Source organism: Melospiza melodia, chromosome 4, assembly GCF_035770615.1.
Source record: "Melospiza melodia melodia isolate bMelMel2 chromosome 4, bMelMel2.pri, whole genome shotgun sequence".
In the NCBI taxonomy this organism is placed as follows: domain Eukaryota; kingdom Metazoa; phylum Chordata; class Aves; order Passeriformes; family Passerellidae; genus Melospiza; species Melospiza melodia.
Genome location: NC_086197.1, coordinates 54,092,989 through 54,112,824, shown reverse-complemented (window position 1 = coordinate 54,112,824; position 19,836 = coordinate 54,092,989). Strand labels below are relative to the sequence as shown.

Sequence of the window (19,836 nt, the reverse complement as noted above, 5' to 3'; positions counted from 1 at the left end):
TCAGTAGCAGCTCTCCTGTGCTGTGCTGTGCCATGCCCTGCCCTGCTGTCACTATGAGCACAACCTCCTCTTGTAGCCAGCAAAAGAATCTGGAGCTAGGCAAACCTGCTTCCTCGGGACTTCAGCCTGGTTTTCCAGAGAGACAAAAATCAAGGAGACAAGACAAATCAAGACTTTTACTTGGAACAAACTTTTTTAAAATTTATTTTATAGATCACACCAGCCTGAGTGATCTGTAAATGCTGGTCACAAAAGAGAGATCACACCACCTCCTTTGCACAAATTGAAGTGAACCTTCTTTCAGTCTCGGCAGTCTCCTTCATTTGGAGCACAAGGAATGGAGAAAGAGAAAACCGCCTGGAGCTCCCTGCTCCCTTCAGAAGCAGAGGGCAGTGAAATCAGATGCAGTTTGATGCTGCTACAGGGCCAGAAGACAAACAAGCCAGGCCCTGGTGCCCTGCTTAGCCACACCTCACACCCCCTCACAATGCGGGTGCTATTAGTGTTGTAGCCGCCTATAGTTCCTCCCTCGCCAGGAGAGTGCTGGTATTTAGGCACATAGCTTGGAAAAGGACTGTCTGACCTCCCCTTCCACCCACTGCAGTCTCTAAGGCAAAGGATCCTGCTCTCCAAACCACCTTTCTTGCCTCTCCCGTGCCGCTTAATGCTCTTGGAGTGCTGGTGTTGGCAGCGGGAGATGCGCTCTGCCACTCAGCCCGCCTGGAAGCCCACCCCGAGCCACAAGGTGAGCTGCAACGAACTCCACACAGGTGACACAGAGTGAGGAACAGGAACAACCTGCTAAGGAGGGACAGAAACTTTGCAGTCTCTCTCTGATTAAAATAAAAGTCCTTCATTGGAGGAGGAAGCCCTCGGAGAAACCGAGCCTGACCGCGCCTGCTGGGGGGAGCCATGATTTGCTGAGGATGCCATCTCCTCCTCAAAATGCTACCACGCTCCCAGAGCTCACCACAAGCTGGCAGAGGATAATTCCTGTCCTCACCAGAGCCAAGGGAGGAGGTAAGGTTAGAAGAAAAGAGATCAAAATAAGCAGGGAATCAATCACTTGAAAAACTCATTAAATGGTTAAAGAAACCATTCTAACAGTAATTCGTAAACTGTGCTTGCAGGGCCTTCTTGGAGAAGCCAGAATTTCTCATTAAGAAAAATAAAATCTTTTAAAAAATTCAGTGAAAATCAGAAAAATTACCATGTACTTCCAACCTTGAAAGCACTTCTATAAATTTGGTACCAATTTGTCACTGCCCTCTTTGGCCAAGAGGGGAGAAGACAAATCCTACTTCTGCCATGGCAAAGTTTGGCCAGTGGGTTCCAAAAAGGTTTTGGAAATCTTGGAGTAAACAAAATGAAGGAAAGGTCATGTTAGCCTGGTGTCTCTGTTCCAAAGGTATCTTACCACCTGTGAGCTCTGTCCGCCCAGGTGAGAAGGCTTTCTCTGGCTCAAGGACGGACTGAGTGCTCCTGCACTGTTCTTAATACTGTCAGTGGAGCTGCTGCAGCCTTGGGAGGCAGGGAAGATTTGCTCCAATGTGCACTGAACAAACACTGGGAAAAGCAGCAAAATGGGAAAGGGAACTGGGTGGGTAAATGTCTGCCCATTTCACTCTGTTGCTAGTTAAAATTTTAAGTGCTTTCAACATTATTTGAGAATATTGAGCATAGGATCCCTGAACTTAACATCAACAACTGCTTTCCAATTTGTTTCCCTCTTAGATCTCCAACTAAGGAACTTTCTCACCATCTCCTTCAAACTTCAGTCATTACAACATTAAATTAAATCCACTTAGAAATAGTTTAAGAGGGAGGGAATCCAAAACATATTTGGCACAAGGCCACAGTGGTGATGAAACGATGGTCCATGGAGCCATCCTAAATAACCTGTTTTAACCTTTGCAAGTCTGAAATTTCTGGCATCTGATAACCCCTGGATCTGAGACAGCAAATAGGGGAGAGCAGCAAGTCCTGTGGACAGAAAGGGGTGAGGGAGGAGGGAGGCAACTAACTGGCTCTTTGCAGCTCTATCCAGACTCCCCTCTCATCTTCATGCACACAAAATATAATAAAAACTAATAAGAATAAAAACTAAGCCCATGATGTACAAAAATGTGTCGACAGGGGGAGGAGGAAGGTGTCAGTTACTCAGTTCTCTGTCTTATCACCTTCATTAGCTTATAAATTATGCTCCTCTCCATCGCTTCCTGCAGGGAGGAGGGACGATTCTTCTGCAGCCAATCAGCTGGGATGGGTTTTGGTTTACGCTGCTCTGGATCTTTTGGATAAGAAATGAAGGGATGGGGAGGAATTCTTCAGAGAGAGGAGAAATAAGAAATTCAGCAGCCACTGGCAGGAGTCACACAGGCTCCCTGAGATTTCACTTTATGGCGCTGACCCCCACGTCGACGGCCTCCTCCTCCAACTTTTGACTGGAAAACAAGACTGACTTTAGTGCAAAGCAACCCCTCAGTTGGGATATCAACACAGCAGGAATTCAGATGGATCACACACACATTCAGACAGTGGCAGGGCAGTTGTGACTGAACAGCTTTCTACCACTGTAAGAAGGAGATAAGGCAGGAGGGAGACAGACACACCACGAGGGAAGGAGGAGAGACAGATGCACCAGGAAGTTTTGCCCCTCAAGCTGGGAAGACTTTGATTTCCCAAATTTCTAAATGCTTCACTCCCATGAGAGCCAGTAAGTGCCATGGAGTTCAGCATACAGGAAATCAGGCCTCAGGCTCCCTTGACTTTGTACAGAATTGAAGGAGACCCCCCCCACCCCCTACCATGGCTCTCTACCTGACTTTTCCCAACCTCAGCAAACCCACTGTTTCTCTCTGAGCAGCCAAATACCTTATTGCCCTCACGGCTGTGGGGCTCTTCATCCAGGGCAGGCTGAGGGGACGCAGCAAGGAGAGAGAGGAAGACATAAGCAAGAACAAAAGCAACTCAGAGTCTCAGGGGAAGGGATGAAACAAAGAGCAAGCCAGGACCACTACTTACAAGCACAGTGACACTACAGAAAGACGAGGATGAGGTGAGGACTGGGGTGAAGCCCCAGACATATGCAGAGGGAGAGAACCCCTGCTAGGGGCCCCCTTTGATGAGCAGTCTGGCTCAAGAGGGTGAGATTTGACCATGGCAACTAATCTAGCTAGAATTAAGAAGGGGAACACCCTGTCACTTGACAGAGTGGGTTCCTGGACCCTTCACTTCCTGAGGAAGTACCCTCCAAGAAAAGGACCTTTCTTCTATCAGTAATAAAGCTGATCAGTAGGCCTGCAGTGAGAATTGAGTTTCCATTCCTTTCAGGCCAGGTAAAAGACTAGGTATCCTCCAGGGACAAGCTGAACTGAAGTTCTAACCAACAAAACAACCCGGATAAATTTCTCTAAAGAGAAATTTAAAGTCTTTCCTTCTTCTTGGATGTCCCCTCCTTATTTTTCGACAGGGCAGATGACCTGTACCTAATACTTAGGTTGTAATTTCTCTAGTGTAGGGATATTCTACCTCTCATTCAGACATCAAAGACTTGTTCTGTGACTGGTTGTTATGTGTTTCACTAGTTCAGCTACTGGGTATACAGAGACACTTCTTCATTGTGCACATGGTCAAAGCAGTGAAACACGTTGCCAAGGGACATTGTACAGTCTTCCTCCCTGGGAGGTTTTTAAGACATGACTGGATAAAACCCTGAGCAACCTGGTCTGACCTCACAGCTAATCCTATTTAGAGCAGGAGGTTAGACTAGACACTTCCTGAGTCCAACCTGAACTGTCCCAGTACCCTGAGCTGCTGTCTGCTGGAAGGTCAGCCATGGAGTCATCCAGATATCAGAGAATTATGATTCCTGCTGTGAGACTACTTATATTTCTATTTGTTCCTGTGGCAAGGTGAGTTCGAGGTATGAGGGGATAATACTTCTGCTTTAGAGTACCCTTCCTCAACAGATGAAACCATGACACAAACAGCTAAGACAGAGATGGTATTTTCCTCACTTACCAATGGTTGCAGGGCAGTAGGTGTTAGTGGTGCTGCAGCTGTTGAGGGGGCCTCATCCCCAGCTGCTGGGCCTCCAGCTGCCATCCCAGCGGCGGGAACACCATCCTCTCGTTTCGTAACAGCTCCCTTCTTTGTTGACTGCATCTTGATCTGCTGTGGCTTGGAGTTCATTGGTGAGTTATTGGTGGTCTGGAGTAGCTGCAAATTGCAAATTGCCAAACTCAGCATTAAAATAGCCAGGATGATCTGGCAAGGTCCAATGCTGCTTTTTAACAAAAAGCCTCTGGAGAATTTTTAAAAATAACCACAAAGAGAAGGATGCAACAGCAGCGGCTGTTCAAAGAAACCTAGACCTCTGATCTTCCACCCTCGGAAAGGGCCACTTGGCTGAGGTGACACTCCAGCCTCCACAACATGACTCAAATGGAGCAGCTACAGGATGTCAGAAAGAGACTGAGCCTTAAGAACCAGCAGCATATGGCTCAGCCTCTCCCTTTACCTTCCCTCATTCACACCAGCTAAAGACCCACCACATGACAAAGCACATCGGTCATCCTCGACCCACGTCAGGCCTGATGCTTTTGGTTGAAGCACAACCTCTCCCCTCAATCTTCCAGAGCTATCTGGATTCTCCTGCTGGCTTCTGAGTGCAAGAAGTCGCTAATGGGCAGAAGCAGGTGGGACTGGCAGCCCTTACCTTAGTGATGGTACCCACGGCTTTGGTGCGGCCTTCCCGGAAGACGAGGCGCTGGTCTATGTGTAAATACTCCGGGGTTTTGATGAAGCGGAAGTGCACGGTGGCCTTGTCCCCTGTGCGCAGGCAGTCCTTGTCCATGCTGAGAATCGTGGCTGTCTGACGGATGCTGCCACAATGCACTGTCAATGTAAAGCACACAGCTTTCAGCAGCCAGGCCCATTAGTGGAACCAGCTTCAGAGACACATCTGAGGCAGCTCTTCACCCTACAGCAAGGACTGTATGGGTCACGCAGCTGCCTCTGTTCCATCCCCAAAAAGAACATGCACATCAGATAGAACAGCTGCCTTCAAATCCTGCCTTCCCTGAAGCACCCTCAACAGAATCCTACACACCAAGCAGCTGGGCTGGAGGACAGCACACAAAACGAGCATCAGCATTTTCCATCAGCACTTGAAAGTGAAGAATCTTTGCACCATGGAGATACAGCACAGGTAGGCTCCAGATACATTTGAGAGTACACATCTCCTTTTTACCTTACAGCCACCCCACTCTCCTCTGTAAGCACCCTTCCCTCTCCCTTCCACAATGCTGGGAAAGGCAAAACCAGGAACTATGGCATATATTCAGGTTGACAGAGACATCAGGAGCAAAATTGTCTTAGGCTAGATCAGATACAAAATGCTACCACTGGGAAACAAAGACAATCCAGCACTGACACACGTACCCATGGCCTGGTATCGTGGGCTGATGGTCGTGGGGTGATGGAGCACCAGAATCTCTGCTTCAAACTCCCACGACGCTTGTGGATTCAGGCGGGGTGACACCATCACCATGCCTTTCCGGATGGAAGAACGCTTGATCTGAAAAGCAGAGACACAAAAAACCTTAGCATGATTCTCTGAGGAAGAAATCTGCTGCTTTGCCTGACTGCATCCAGCAGAATCCTAAGGGATTTCATAGATACTACCTCATGCCCAGTAAAAGGCAAAGCAAGAGGTGCAGAACTCTGTATGTTATGTATAGGATACTATATATAACTGTATCATAACTGTATGTTATGTTATATATAGGATATCATGTAAAGGTTGCAAAAATCAAATTCAGCTGAAGTTTATAAGGAAGCTTTAGAGTACTGGAAATGCTGGACACTTGGCACATTTACTTCACTGATCCTTTAAAAGCAAAACCTACATCCTGGTTGCACATTATCCAAGGAAATCTCTCCCAAATCATGATGTTTGTTAATACAACATTGTAAGCCTGATCACATGAAGTATGGTGTAGGTTAAACTATATCCCCTTAAAATCAGTGAAGATTGACAGAAACCTTTTGCAAGAGGAGTAATATCAAATTTTGCTGATTTTTAAATCCCAAATCATGCAGCTGACCCTACAAGCCAAGAGTAGTGTAAATACACTGTGCAGTTCCAGCACAAAAGGAGACTTTTCTTGAAATTCCTCCACTTTCTTAGATATCTCTAGCATCATTATCTAATGGCATTGCTATCCCCTGGCAGCTGCTAGGAGGAAAAACCAGGATGTGGAACCACAGAAGTTCTATGGGATTCCATTCCACTGCAACATGAGGCAGCTGATGTTTACAAAAACAGCCTTACTGCAGCTGATCTTCTAGAACAATCTAAAATTAGGAGGGCAGTTCCTGTTCTGGGGGTCTGGAGGAGATCACCTCACCTTCTTCAAGGCAAAGGAGGCAGTCTGGCCTCCCCGCACCTCCTTGACGGGCATCCTCTTGCGGTGGATGGACTTGACAGCAATGGGGAGGAAGTTGCCAAGGGGATCTGGCCCCAGCAGCAGGGTGTCATTTAGCTTGATTAAGCCTCTCAGCGTCGTCCCAGAGACAACTGTTCCTACACCCTATGCCAAAAAAGAAAAAAAAGTAATTGTGATTACTCTACCAGGCCAGCAGCAGAGCTCTAGAACTCTCCTCTCTAGAGAAGATCCCTGCTTCAGCCTAAAAAAGGGAACACAATGTTCTTCCAAACACCAGGATCCTTACCGGGACAGAGTAAGTATCATCTATCTGGAATTCTGCTGGCTCTTCTTCCCTGTAACTGGTCCGTGGAGACAAGAGATTAAGAAACATCTTCAGCAAATCTAGATTCTCCCCAGTAACATTTGAAATCTGGAAAATTGGGCACATCCTGTAAAGGAAAATTGATGAAAATGGAGTTAGTTCACTTTCCTACCTGGCTTTCCACATGTAGGGAGACATCCAAAATCTTGGGACTAATTCAATATACTGTGCTAGAAAGGGAGAGCCTGGCAAGCAGTCAGATACACAACACCCCATGTTTGAAAACCTGCAACATTGCCTCTGCCTTCCAATGAAATTTAGGAAAAGGTGTAAGGTTCTGAAGAAAGGACTGAAGGAAGCCAAATGCCCTGCTGTCTTCTGCAGACTGCCCAGAAGCAGCCTCTCATTTCTGCCTCAGAGAGGGGAACACAAGCAGGTCAACCTCAAAATCAACACACTCTTATGGAACACATTCCACATGGCAAATGCAACCTTCACACATCTAGACAATGGGACTCTCTGAATCTCCTCACCCAGTCTGCACATAGGATTGAAAGAGAATCATTCTCCTCTACTCCAGTTACCTCTCTGAGCTGAAGTTGGAGGCTGTTACAATGACATCATCCTTGCTCTGAACCAGCACGGGAATCTTCCTGCACCCTGGGGACTTCAGCAGTCGCTGTAACAGCTTCAGGGTTTCTTAAAGGGTGAAATGAATATTGTTAGGGCAGCATCTCCCCTCTTTACAAATCACCTTTGTGGGGTCTCTCCCCACAGGGAGACAGGTGCTCTGGCCACAGATAAGACAGGAGAAGATGGCTAAAGGTGAGACTGTGAGTTTGCTGCAGCCCAGGTAGGACTTAGGAGCCATTCCATCTTCTATTTCATGCCAGCTAGCCCGCTGCCAAGCGACGCCACACATGAACAGACAGACAAGTTTGCAGTGCTGTGAAGGAGACGTTTTTGTGGCTGCCTATTAGTAGCTTTAAGCAGTTACAAGGTATTTCCTCTTTCTAGAAAGGATTTTTCATAGTGTATTAATTGAAAATCACGACTCAGTCACAGAAATATTTGAGAATATGCTAATTGCAAATCAATTTTGACCAAACAAATCTCAATACATTTTCCCTGGCAGTCAACTTGCCATAGGAGGCTGGAGAAGCATGAAAGAGGTAAAGATTATCATCACAGACTAGGACAATGTGGGTGGACCACATTCAGAAATCTGTGTTTTGGGACAAATCTCATGGCTCCCAATTTTCAGCTTTTGCCTCTTTTTAACTTATTTTCTAAGCCTCATATCCAGCAGCCAGCAGGGGCATTACATGATGCACTAGTATCAACCTCCTACAAAGTGCCTGACAATAAATAAAGAAAAACCAGAAAAAGGTACTAAGGGCTTAAAAGAGCAAACCATTTATGTTCTACAATTGTCATCCAATTAGACAGGATTTTGTAAACAAATGATTGCCTATGGGAAAGTAATGTTTTGGATACAGAAACACAAACATCTAATCAGGCCATCTGCTCTTCACAGACATACTTGAGTCAAATCTTGAGTCTATTTACTTTAAACAGAGCATGTCACAGGAGTAGCTTCTCCCAAGAGCAGCTCTTCTCTCCTCACGCTGAGCCAAAGGTTCTCCTTCCTTCCCAGTTATTATCTTATGGTCAGGCCTTACCATACTTTTGCCAAACATCTATTATAGAGATAAACAGATTATCATCTGATCACATGCATCTATTTGCCTGAAACATATTTAGGATTTTTATAATAATACACTGAACTACAGATAATACCAGGAGCATTCACTTCTCTGATTCTTAGGACTGATTATCAAAAAAACCCATTGCTCCAATTAACCACAGCACGTTTCTGAAGGCATGAGAAATGCTTAAAGAGAATTTTAAAAGTGAGAATAGGTAACAGCCTACAAAAAGCATCATGCATGGGTTAATGGGATACTGCTGGGGTTAGAGTTGCTTCTTTAATTCTGCTGAGAAAAAAATCACTAGCCCATACTACTTATTGCCATCCCTGCTTGTGTCTAGTCCTGCCTCACAGCCTGCATATGTAGCTGCTTTAAACCATGATTTATTAAGTGTTGGTTGGTTGTTCAGACAAGAGGAAGGAGCTGCTGTAGTTATGCCAGCATACCTGAGAAGTGCCCAGGTGAGCAGGAGGTAACAAGCAGTTGCCCCTTCACCAACAGCAGGGGGAGATCAAGTGCAATCACAGCTTCAGATCACACTCGAACTGTGAGCAGGGAGGAAAGCAGCTTTCAAAAGAACTTCCAGACCTTCCCTCCGTACCCAGAGAGAAAGCAAAGCCCAAACCCCAACCGTATGCTGCTCTTCTTAGAGCTCAATTAAGCAAAACCTTGTAGCAAACACTTTTGGGCTGCTGAGTCCCCAGCATGGGTGAGTGTAAGTCAACCACCTGCAAAATGAGCAAGGGAAAAGGATAGATTTCTGGAAGGTGTTTAGAATGCAGTCAGAACCAGATTAAGCAGCTCTCTTCCAGCAGTAATTGCTGAACCCAAGCAGAGGACAGCAACACACAGAGGTCAGAAACAGCCCTGGAGAGAGCCTGTAAGACTCACCTTGCAGGATGTTGGCAGGGCACATGTCAATCTTGGTCACCACAACAAAGACAGGAACGTTAAGTGCAAGCGCCAGGCCTAAGTGCTCCTTGGTCATTCCAACAATCCCAGCATTACTCCCAACCTACACCAGGGATATAAAATACAGGGATGTCAATGTTCCTGCTGCAGTAAGCTGGATTACCAAGAAGGCCTTGTGTCACACATGCAGTAGACTGTGGTTAAGTTACAGATGTGCCACTGGGGCCATATGACCAGACTCAGCTCATCTCAGATGTTGCTGGACACTGGCAGAGGACTGACTCATTTCTACTCAGTTTTAGAATTCAGAAATCCTTCAATTGTCAAGAATCATCTTGGGCCTGTCTGGGACTGACAGTTCTGGGGCACTTGCCTCACAGTACAGGAAAGAGAGCCACAGAGGCTTCTGCTCTCCTGTGAGATGCTGCCTCCCTCCAAAACCCACAGGCACTTTGCAACAGGAAAGAAGTCGAGGCTGTTAAAGCTGTGAACAGCCCCACTCCAGCTGGTACGGTCCATCTTTCTTGCTACCTACCATAAGCATGCAGAAGTCAGGCAAGTGGCCGGTCATGCCAAAGACTGTGGTTTTCAGGTATTTTTCGTGACCAGCCAGGTCAATGAAAGTAATGACCTTGGTGGATTTCTCACAGATCTTTGTCCATTCCAAGCTGCCACCGTGGCTGTCAGGTTTGTTCACCACGTTGCCCTCGCTGTCAAAGCCCAGAATGTCGTTGCCCACGCTGCTGGTGCGGCCTGACTCGATCTCGTGCTTGTGGCGGAAGAGCTTCTGCCGAGCAAAGCCGCGGCCGTTGTCTAACTCGCCGTGAGTCAACACACCCAGCAAGGTGCTCTTCCCTGCGTCCACATTGCCAACTACTGCTACCCTGCAGGGGAAAGGAGAAGCAGCCTGGTAAAATATGGTACCTGAACAAATGAACAAGTGAGCCAAAAAACCCAAGCATCACTGCTCCTGCAAATAACTGGCTTTTGCTCCCTATCCTTCAAACAGGGATTAAAAAATGTTAGAGCCTCACAAGCAGAGCAGAGATTCTTTTACAGTTATTCTTTTACAGTTAACTAACAGCAGAGATCCCAGACTCTGGGGACTGGGATGTGGAAGATGGTGGAAACACTGTCACGGGTGTCCATAACAGTCAACTGAATGTGACATTGCTTGATGCCACACAGAGTCTCTATTCCAACTCCTCGTCTCTGCAGTCCAACATAAACGGTGTGGCAATTCAAAAGGAAGACTAAATCCCAGCTTGGTCTAGAACACCTCTGCCTTTCTCACATTTCTTATGTTGCAACAGCACCAAGCGCTAAGAAGAGCACAAAAATTAAAATCATTGTTCCCAGAAAAGGATAAGCTAAAAAAAAAATTGAAATATTTTAGGAGAAAGCCATGTCCTACAGCAAGTTCCTTCTTTGATCAATGTGGCTATTATGGCTGTTGGCAAATGTTGGAAATCCTCTCCATCTAGGTCTGGGCAGACTCTCAAGTCATGTTACATAAGCTAGTATAAGTCCATTAAAATGTGACTTGGATCATCACAGTCTTGGAACAGAACTGGATCCTTTGTCAAAAGTATTGTGTTCCAGCAGTGTGCATATATACACACATACATACCAGCCACATGTGCACACGTCCTCTGGCAACCCAGCACACTAAAAGATGCCCCCACCTGTGAGGTTGTCACCCAGAGAGCCAGCCAGCTGTCACCCAGCCCTCTGCTGAACACAGGCAAATTTCCACCAACAGTTTGCTCACAAAAGAGACAGCAACAACAACAAAAAGGCAATTTCATCAGCAAGGAGTGGTCAAGCTCGACTCCCTTTGTTGGGTAGCTCCAACACCCAGACCTGAAGCGGCGTTGCTGGCTCAGCAGCATGCACTGCTCACAGGGTAAAAATGCAGCTGAGCTGCTGACTAACCCTGTCTCCACCCAGCTCCTCACCTGACCTCCAGGAAGTCGTTGTCACCCACACGTTTCCGAACCAGGTAGTCGCGCACCTTGCCCCCGGCCTCCTGGTGCTCCCTCAGGAGGATCACGTCTGCCTCGATCTGCTCGGCCATGCTCTTCAACGTGGCATAGGACGCCTCCATGTCTGCCTCGCTCAGCCCGTACTCAGTCCCATCTGGTGTGGTGTGGGGGAGACAAAGGCAGGCAGTGAGCACCACCTTGCAGCAGGCACAGTATTGTCATCCTGCCTGCGACCTGCACACCCATCGGGATTTATGTGTGGACCGGAGGTGTCAGCCATGTACACAGAATAAACACCCTTGGCCCAAAATAAAAAGGGATGGTCTTCACTCTAAGTCCTAAATGACAGTAGAAAACCACCATCTTTAATCTAGAGGAGCTTTCTTCACAATCTTTACAAGCAAATATGTAGGAATTGGCAACAAAGACACAGTTCTGTCTAATTCCCTTACTTCACCTGCTGAAGGTACTTTGTGTCCTTCAGTCAGATAAAGTATCTCCTCTCCCACTGCAAGAAGAGGTAAAGCATTAATAAAAGGAAAGTTCTGAGTGAAGCATCACCACAATTAGCCAGTAAATGTGGCACTGCAGCTCACCCAAGCAAAAGAGCTGACAAACCACACCAGTGGCAACTATCTAGACAGGGTCAAGGAGATCACTATCTCTTTCCTAATCCAGGTGCTGTGAAGGTGCACAGATTTGACCCCAGAATCTCCTCTGTGGGTGAAAAAAAAAGCCCACAAAACAACAAACAAAGGTGGAGAGCCACACTGCACCCGGATGACCAAAGTTATTGCCATGTGTACATGCTCACATGCATGGCTGACTCATTGGCCAGTAAGCAGGAACTGTAGTTTGCATGAACTTATCAGCATTTTAATTACTGCCCAGCTCTAAAACCAGCTGAGTTACTGGGCAATTTCCAACCTGGCTCATAAGCTGGCTGAGACTGAGGAAAACTAAAACAAGCCTTGGGTTATAGAAAGCGAATGAGAAGTAGGGGACAGGAGATAGCAAAACCCAGGGGAGAAAGGGAAAGGTCACTACTGCTGAACTAATAATCTTCCTATGGCAGTCTTCAATTGCTTCTCAGTCAGCTGACCTGCGTATCTGGGATGATCAAAATCACACATGCTGAAAGGGAATGAGAAGAAGTGACAATGGCAGAGATATCAAGATCCTTTCTCTGTTGAAAATATCCCCATCTTCCTCAACTACACTGCAACCCAAAATGAAGTCAGAAGTTTAACCGCATGTTTTAAGAAACAAACGCCTATTTCTAAGTGAATCACTGCAACAGCTACCAGCTAACACTCTCACAAGGTATCCTAGAAAAGAAAGCAGGTACTAGCCTGACTAGCTAGATCTCCACTGCAGATGTGCTTATCCCAAACACCAAGGATATAGTCTACATGTGGGATGAACACTGGCCATCTAATTCTGGCTTCTCCTCTATGTTGGCTGCTTCACAAAACTCCATGAAAACCCAAAAAGCACACAGTTCTGGGGTTACACTCTCTCTGTCCATTATTTCAGCCAGTCCTGGCAGGGTTTCATACTCCTCCTTAAACACAGCAAATGTCTGATCATGACAACTTCATATTCAGTAGATATCCAGTGTTCTTGAAACATGTCTTTTGCCTTATGATAACCATAAACAATTATTTGATACTCAGAAATTTCTATTTCAAAGCAAGGGCATACTTTGCCCTTTACCAGCATTTACCAGCATCAGATGCAAATACTGGAACTGTCAAAAAGAACAAAAATGTAATCCATGCTAACTGCTAAAATCTGCAAAGGCAAATGACTGCAGTCACACACAAATTAATGTGACAGTAAAGGTCTCATGCTGAGCAAAGGAAAACCTTTCCCTCCATAGCAGACACATACTACCACAGAAAGTCAGCAGCATATATTTTGGCTATGTGAAGTATCTATCATAAATTCCTGTGGGGTAAAAATATGTTATTTCCAACAGAGCAGTGAACAAAATCAGACAGAACAAGACCTTCACAGAAATTGAGGACATCTGTACTAAAGCTGTTATTATAATTTTAGATTCTTTGTCTTTTCCTGGTGTGCTCAGACAAGACATGCATTATTTCCAAAAAAAGAACTTGAATAATTTTATAAAAAATATATATTTAGTTCCACTACATGAGACAGTTGTTGGCAGGGACAAAACAAAAGAATTCTGTCCCACATATTCTGCTATATTTTATGAACATTTTCAAGTCATTCTGGAAAAATAAGTGTTAACTTCAGCAGCAGTCTAGTTAGATGAACCAGGTTTTTCTTATAATTTTAATAATTTTTTGTTGTTTTGCTGGGGAAGCTATACTCACCTGATCCTTGTCCAATGACATAGATGGTCTCCCCACATCCCTCATCAATCCTTTCTGACATCTGCTGGAGCAAACTGTCATACTGCTCTGAAGTTGGACTCACCATCACCAGCTGGAAAAAAAGATTGAATATCTATTTGCAGATGTCAGGCAAACAATTTCTAAACCAGCTTCAGTTACAAGCACAATCAATCTATGTGCTTTATTGAAAGAGAAAGATTCTTTTCCCAGGACCGCTTTGTGGTGGTTTGGTTTTGTTTTTTAAACCAGTTTTGCTGACAGCTACTTCCTTGTGACACTGCATAAGGTTGTTTGTCTGAGCTCAGAGTTCATTTATGCAGGAAAATACACTTCAAAGCAAGTAAGAATACCAAGCATCTCATTTTGATGTAACCAGTGTTTAAAAGCCACATTTAAGTGAACACCCCAATGTGTTTTCATTCAAGGAAAACAGAAAGGGGAGCAGATATTTTCTCCACAGAAAGTCCCTAGCTGGGTACCACAATCTCTGCTGCAAAGAGTGCTGCTGCTCCCCTGAAGCATGACTGGACAGCCAGAGAAAGCCAACCAGACCTCACTGCAGAGAACACCTGGGCACCAAAATCCAGAGCATCTTTTAAGTCTTTCACACATTTAATGTCCCCTTCTGTTTTCTGAGGGGGCAGAAGGAAAGGAGAGAACACAAATAAGCATTATTTTCAAATTTTAGGTATTTTACACAATGGTACCGAGGGCAGACATGTAAAAGCAATTTGTATGAGCACATCTGGAGGTTTCAGCAGTGGAGAGCTGCAGTTCTGTAGGCCAGCAGCTGTGCTACCAACAAACTTTGACTGCAGCTATTGCAATAATCAAACTTCCTTTGCCCTTCCCTGCAGGAACACCAAGGGAATGAAAAAACAAAAAAGAAACAAAGCAGGAAATGAGGACAAGAGAGTGCTTTAGGAATGATTTTTCCTAGAATGGAAGAGCACCATTTCTGGCAGAAACCTGCACTGCTCACACAGTACAGCAGAGGACACTTGCACAGAGCAGCCACAATGGTGGCATGGCAGTGACAGACCAAGGAGACCTCCATCAGCCACTCTACCTGCTCTCTGGCTGCCTCCACGGTTACAAATCTGTTGCTGGCTGAGCATCCCAATGCAGCAGCCTGAGAGCTGAAGCAATTGATACAGATTTCTGTGAAAAAGGCACTTTTAGTAAGTTATTAAAGGCTGACACCCACCAAGAGCCCTAAGGGTAGGCACACCTGTGCCAACACTCAGTGACATCCACAGCTGTCCCTACATACACGTCCCAAAAATCACACCCAGAAAGAAGCACTTCCCTTCACTATGCACTGAGACTGAAAGCTGTGCTAAATTAGATGTTTGCCTAAAATATATGGTTTAGAGCAGTTGACAATAACATCCTCAAGTCTGCCCAACAAGCCCTAACACAGCCTGACTTGCTTAGCACAGTTAACACAATGTGTTTTCAAGGAGAAACTGCCTTTACCACCACTATTACACACTTGATGAAGGCTTTTTTTGGAAATATAGAATGTGAAGGAACCCAACCCCTCACAAATAACGTTGACGCAGATTTCCAAAACCATAGTGACGATGCTTGGAGACTGAAGCACAGACAGCAGGTGCTGGTCAGAAGGTTTAAGGCTGCCAAAGCAACTTTTTCCACAGATGTTAAGGGTCCCAGACAGCAGGGATGTGTGTGCAAGGGCCAGACAGCTACAAGAGATACAACCACCTTCACGTGCCCCTTTTGGACACATGCCCTACCTAAGCCTTTCAACTACTTGGCGTGGTCTGCAAAGTGTACCAAAGCACTCTGCTCAGCAAGGTCACAGTCTTTCTATTTCATGCTATAAAAGAATGAGTTTTGCTTTTATTAAATTTTCTTTCAGTTCTGTTTTCCTTTTAGTTTCATTTTCTTCTTGAGGGAAACCACTGGATGCAAATGCACTGAGAGTGAAATCAGCAACTGTTGAGAGGCTCAGTCTGGGCAGGAAGGGAAGGCTGTATTTTGATGTGTAGGGCTCCTTTTGCCCTGCAAGTACTTTCAGGAATACCTGGATGCACAGCAGACAATCTCACTCTTTAGGCCAGTGCACTAGCACAAGCCAGGGACTCAGAAAGATCTATTAAACAGGCTGTAACACACACAAAGATCAATAAAATAGCTGGGGCCACCAGAGCAGGGCAAACTAACTTCAGTTTCTTCAAGTCTCATCACCAGCTTTGTTCTTCTGAGTCCAAGTGCTTCAGCAGTGTGAGCAGGCAGGGTGCTGTAGCAAGTACCAAGGCACTCAGCAGCTCATTGTACCCTTTCCTCTGCCAGGCGGGAGGGCTGGGGGCCTCAAACAGCACAGGCTCACTGACACCAGCCCACAACACTGCTCCCCCACACTGCTGCCTTCACTGCCACACAAAGGGGCTCCTGAAGGGTGTTCCAGCAGCAGACTGCCTCCAAAGGTTACTCTGCAGCCCATGAAGTTCAGAGCTTGTACGACACAGTAGGACACCACGAGCAGTATCTGGAGATAAACCAGCAGCTTTCACGGATCACACCTTCCAATGGCACTCAGCATTTCTGACAACTATTTCTGCAGTCACAGCCCCAGCCAGCTGCGTGGTTTCCTGGGTCACTGCAAGACGTGATGTGCTGTTCTGAAGATCTCTTTAGCTTCCTGGATGGAGAAAGCCTGTCCTCTGTCATCTCCTTGGTCGAAGAGAAGCCCTGCATTTTGGTTCCTCTGCTTTTTTTTTTGCTTTTCACCTCTGAGCAACCCCTCCATGCCTGCACTATGAATGCATGTTTTGAAGAGGCTTTCACAAAGTCAAAAATGTTCACTTTTGTTCTTTCCACTTTGTCAGGCACTGAGCAGTTATCAGTAGGAGCCATGCAGGTCTAGCAACCTCAGGTTTCCTATAGGGCAAAAAAATGACAACCAGTTATTGTTTTATGCTTAAGACAGCAGAAGGAAACATCTCACAAGTTCAAAATGCCATCTCTCAAATCCCTTCCCAGTCTCTGGGGAGAGGTGGCTTTGCCTGCCTCCATGAGGCAGACAAACTGTGAGTACTAGGGGCAAACCCTACGTTTGGTACACAGTGCTGCCCTTTACGGGAAAAACAGAGCCTGTCATTCTGCACGGCTGGAAAGCCACCAGCAGCCATCAAGGAGCTGGGGGAAAGGCACCTTCTGCAGTGTCATATTTTGTTTTCTATGCCCTGTAGTCATACATTGTTCAGGTGCCATTATGCTCTGTTGTCAATGTAGATCTACAGTAAGTATCAGCTTCACTAATAGCCTTGTGTGCTATGGTTTTTGACCTGAAAGTTGATTGCTGCTGCAGTGTGCTGGCACTGAAGGGAAAACAAACACCCATTAAGATCAACATGGTAATGAATTTGTGCTGATGAACAGAACTGTTTCCCTGACCAGCTGACAAGGTGCACTTGATAACAGAATCCCAAAGCGTTCCTCTCTAAAAAGAGCTCAACTTACACACAGGGAAAAGACCAGGGAAAAAGTATTAACACAGCCAGGAGTGGGTCAGAAAGACCAGGACAGAACTAGCAACTATCAAACAAACTGATTGCAGTGGGAGTCCCCATTTTAAGTAGGGACTGGAGTGGAAGAATTCAACTGGGAGGACAGAAAAGACTGGGGGGGCAGTCAGGTTAGCTACTGCATTCTCACCATATGATTGCTGCTTTGAGCACACAGTGGGAGATTAACTCAGAAAAATGGAGCAGAGTTCACAGTTAAAGCTCTCATCCAAGGTGGGGATGAATGAAAAGTCCAGGGAAAAGACAGCAGATGCACAATGCTGTCTGGAAAAGTTAATTATAATAAAGGTCCAAAAAATGCTTACCTACCACTTCCACAGCACCTCCAGATTTCTAGGAATGGAAGACAGACTGACACCACAAATGGGAGTTTGTGGAAGAAAAGCACTCTTCTCTCTTTGCTGGAGTTTTGGTCAGGTTCCTGGCTGTCGAGAATCAGTGATGCAGTCCTTGGCATCCTCCTTGGCTCTCTTCCACAGCAGTCACGTCCAAGACAAAGCACAGATCAATATTGGCATCCTGTATAAAAATCTTGTCCTCATTAAGGCACGATCAATAGATACTACAGGTTTGATTTCTGTTCTTTACTATCTTACAAGATAATCTTTGCAACATTTGTTTTAATACAGTACCATACTGTAAAATAGCCATTAAAAACAAAAAGGTTGCCATGTCCACAGACACAATTCCTCTTTCCTTCTCTGTGCATAGAGGGCAACAAAGTCCAGGACTCTGGAACAACTTAAGCTGGAAGCATGAAGAGGAGGGATGACAGAAAACTAGGAGGAAATAACAGCTATGCTGCCTTCTGGATCACATAATTACAAATGGATCAAATGAAGTTTTCAGGAGACTTTATAGTGGGAGATAGCACCACAGTACACCAAACGCGTGGCAGCAAAAGGCATACATTTAAAGAGACCAGCCAACTGGGAAAAAAAATAGAAGACAGTGACAGAAGGCAACTAAGTCTGTGGCAGGTTCTGGCACACACATATTACTACAATGTACCTTCCTGCAGGATGGAAGAGAGAATGGTTCTGACAGAAATAAGACCACCACACAGTTTTGTCACTGGGATCCTCGAAAGGAGTTGCACGAGGTGAACAAGCCTTTTCTGCGTTGACTTAACCCTCTTTGCAAGATCAAAGCACCCTTGTCACTGGGCTCTTACGCTCAAAAGTTACAAGCTCTGACCTCCTTTTAAGATTGTGGAGAAAGTCCCAGGAACTAGTACAACTGGCAGCAGAGATAACTACAGAGACCCAGCGCGGAGAGCAAACGTCAGCGGGACGCAGCAGCAGCTGACAGCTCCAAACCCGGCGCTTCCTGAGGCTGCTACCCCGGCTGCGGGCTGGCGTTCCCCCCGAGCAGCCAGCGCGGGGAAGGCGCAGGGCGGAGCAGCCTGCCAGCCCCGTCCAGTCCCGGCCGGGGCACGGGATAACTTTGCTGCGCCTCTCCCGACCGCCTCCACACGGCACCTCTGGCTCTGCCGCCCGCCCAGGTGATGCTGGGGCCGGCGGAGCGCTCAGGGGAGCCTCCCGTCCCGGCGGAGCCAGGCGGGCCCCCGCCTCTCGCTCTCCTGCGAGGGGTGCGGGGGAGCGGTCAGGCTCGGAGGCAGGCCCCCGCGCACGGCCGGCCGGCAGCGAGGAGAGCGGCGGGGGCCTGGCGGGGTGATGGCGCTCGCCGCCGCCCGCCCCCCCGCCGGGCCTACCTTACTGGTGAGGTCGATCTCGGGCTCGCCGTTGAGCGCCTCGCCGTCCTCGCCGTCGAAGGCTGCGCGGAGGGGACAGGCGGCCGCCGCCACGCGAGGCCGGCCGCCCGGGGAGCCGGGCTCCGGGGCGAACATACAGGCCGGCACCGGGGACCCCCCGGGAACCGGGGATCTGCTCCGTTCCGCCGCCGCCATCTTCCCTTCCCTGCCCGGCTCTCCGCCCCGGCACCGCCCCCGGGCCCGCCAAGGCGGTGCCCGCCAATCACCGACGGCGCAGCGGATAAATTTGCATGTTGCCATGACGACAGTGGGTGGAGTAGTGGTTATTCATGAGGAGAGGCCACGCCCCCTCGAAGCGCGCGAAGCCAATGGGAAACGCAGTGCCAGCTCGGCTTGTTTTCCACACATACACACACACAACAGAGCCCTCTCGACGTGTCCGGAGTCCGCTGTCCAATAGGAGACCTGAGCTTCCTGACAAACAACCTCGGCAGCCAATCGAATAAGGGATCCCAAAGGTGTGGGTGGGAATAAGTGCTGCAACACAGCCCGCCCTGGTGGGAGGGCATTCTCTCGGGCTAGCCAATGAGAATGAGGAGATTTTTTACTGATAACTGTGTCAGCCAATGGAACAGGGTGGGAGTGTGCCTGGCGTTCCTGCGGTCCGTGGGACTGCCTGTCCCGCCCCGTCGCGCCGCCAGCTGCCGAGGTTCGCAAGGGACCCCACCGCCCCTGCCGCCTCGGGCTCCATATAGAAAACCCCCATGCGAGCCCACAGTGTTCAGACCGCCGGCGGGGGCCTCCGGGCACGACGCCAGCGCCAAGGAGGAAACT

At 47.2% G+C, this 19,836-nt stretch overlaps 1 protein-coding gene across 5 annotated transcripts; it reads right to left on the bottom strand.

Annotated features, from left to right (window-relative positions):
• Positions 1 to 174: 174 nt before the first annotated feature.
• GTPBP1 (GTP binding protein 1) lies at positions 175 to 19,208 on the bottom strand. Of its 5 annotated transcripts, none has more exons than XM_063154547.1 (13): positions 19,003 to 19,208; positions 13,714 to 13,825; positions 11,339 to 11,519; positions 9,916 to 10,264; positions 9,360 to 9,483; positions 7,341 to 7,455; positions 6,739 to 6,883; positions 6,414 to 6,596; positions 5,446 to 5,581; positions 4,721 to 4,899; positions 4,024 to 4,221; positions 2,875 to 2,916; positions 175 to 2,444 (listed from the first exon to the last, which is right to left on the bottom strand). In XM_063154547.1, exons 1-13 carry the CDS (start codon positions 19,195 to 19,197, stop codon positions 2,352 to 2,354), a joined length of 2,052 nt encoding a protein of 683 aa, XP_063010617.1. In that variant the 5' UTR covers positions 19,198 to 19,208; the 3' UTR covers positions 175 to 2,351. The 5 variants fall into 5 exon arrangements, with proteins under 5 accessions (XP_063010617.1, XP_063010622.1, XP_063010623.1 ...); XM_063154553.1 differs by lacking the exons at positions 175 to 2,444; positions 19,003 to 19,208 and adding exons at positions 14,804 to 16,641; positions 17,594 to 18,586 and having other exon boundaries at positions 2,604 to 2,916; XM_063154554.1 differs by lacking the exons at positions 175 to 2,444; positions 19,003 to 19,208 and adding exons at positions 15,495 to 16,641; positions 17,594 to 18,586 and having other exon boundaries at positions 2,604 to 2,916.
• Between the last annotated feature and the right edge of the window lie 628 nt (positions 19,209 to 19,836).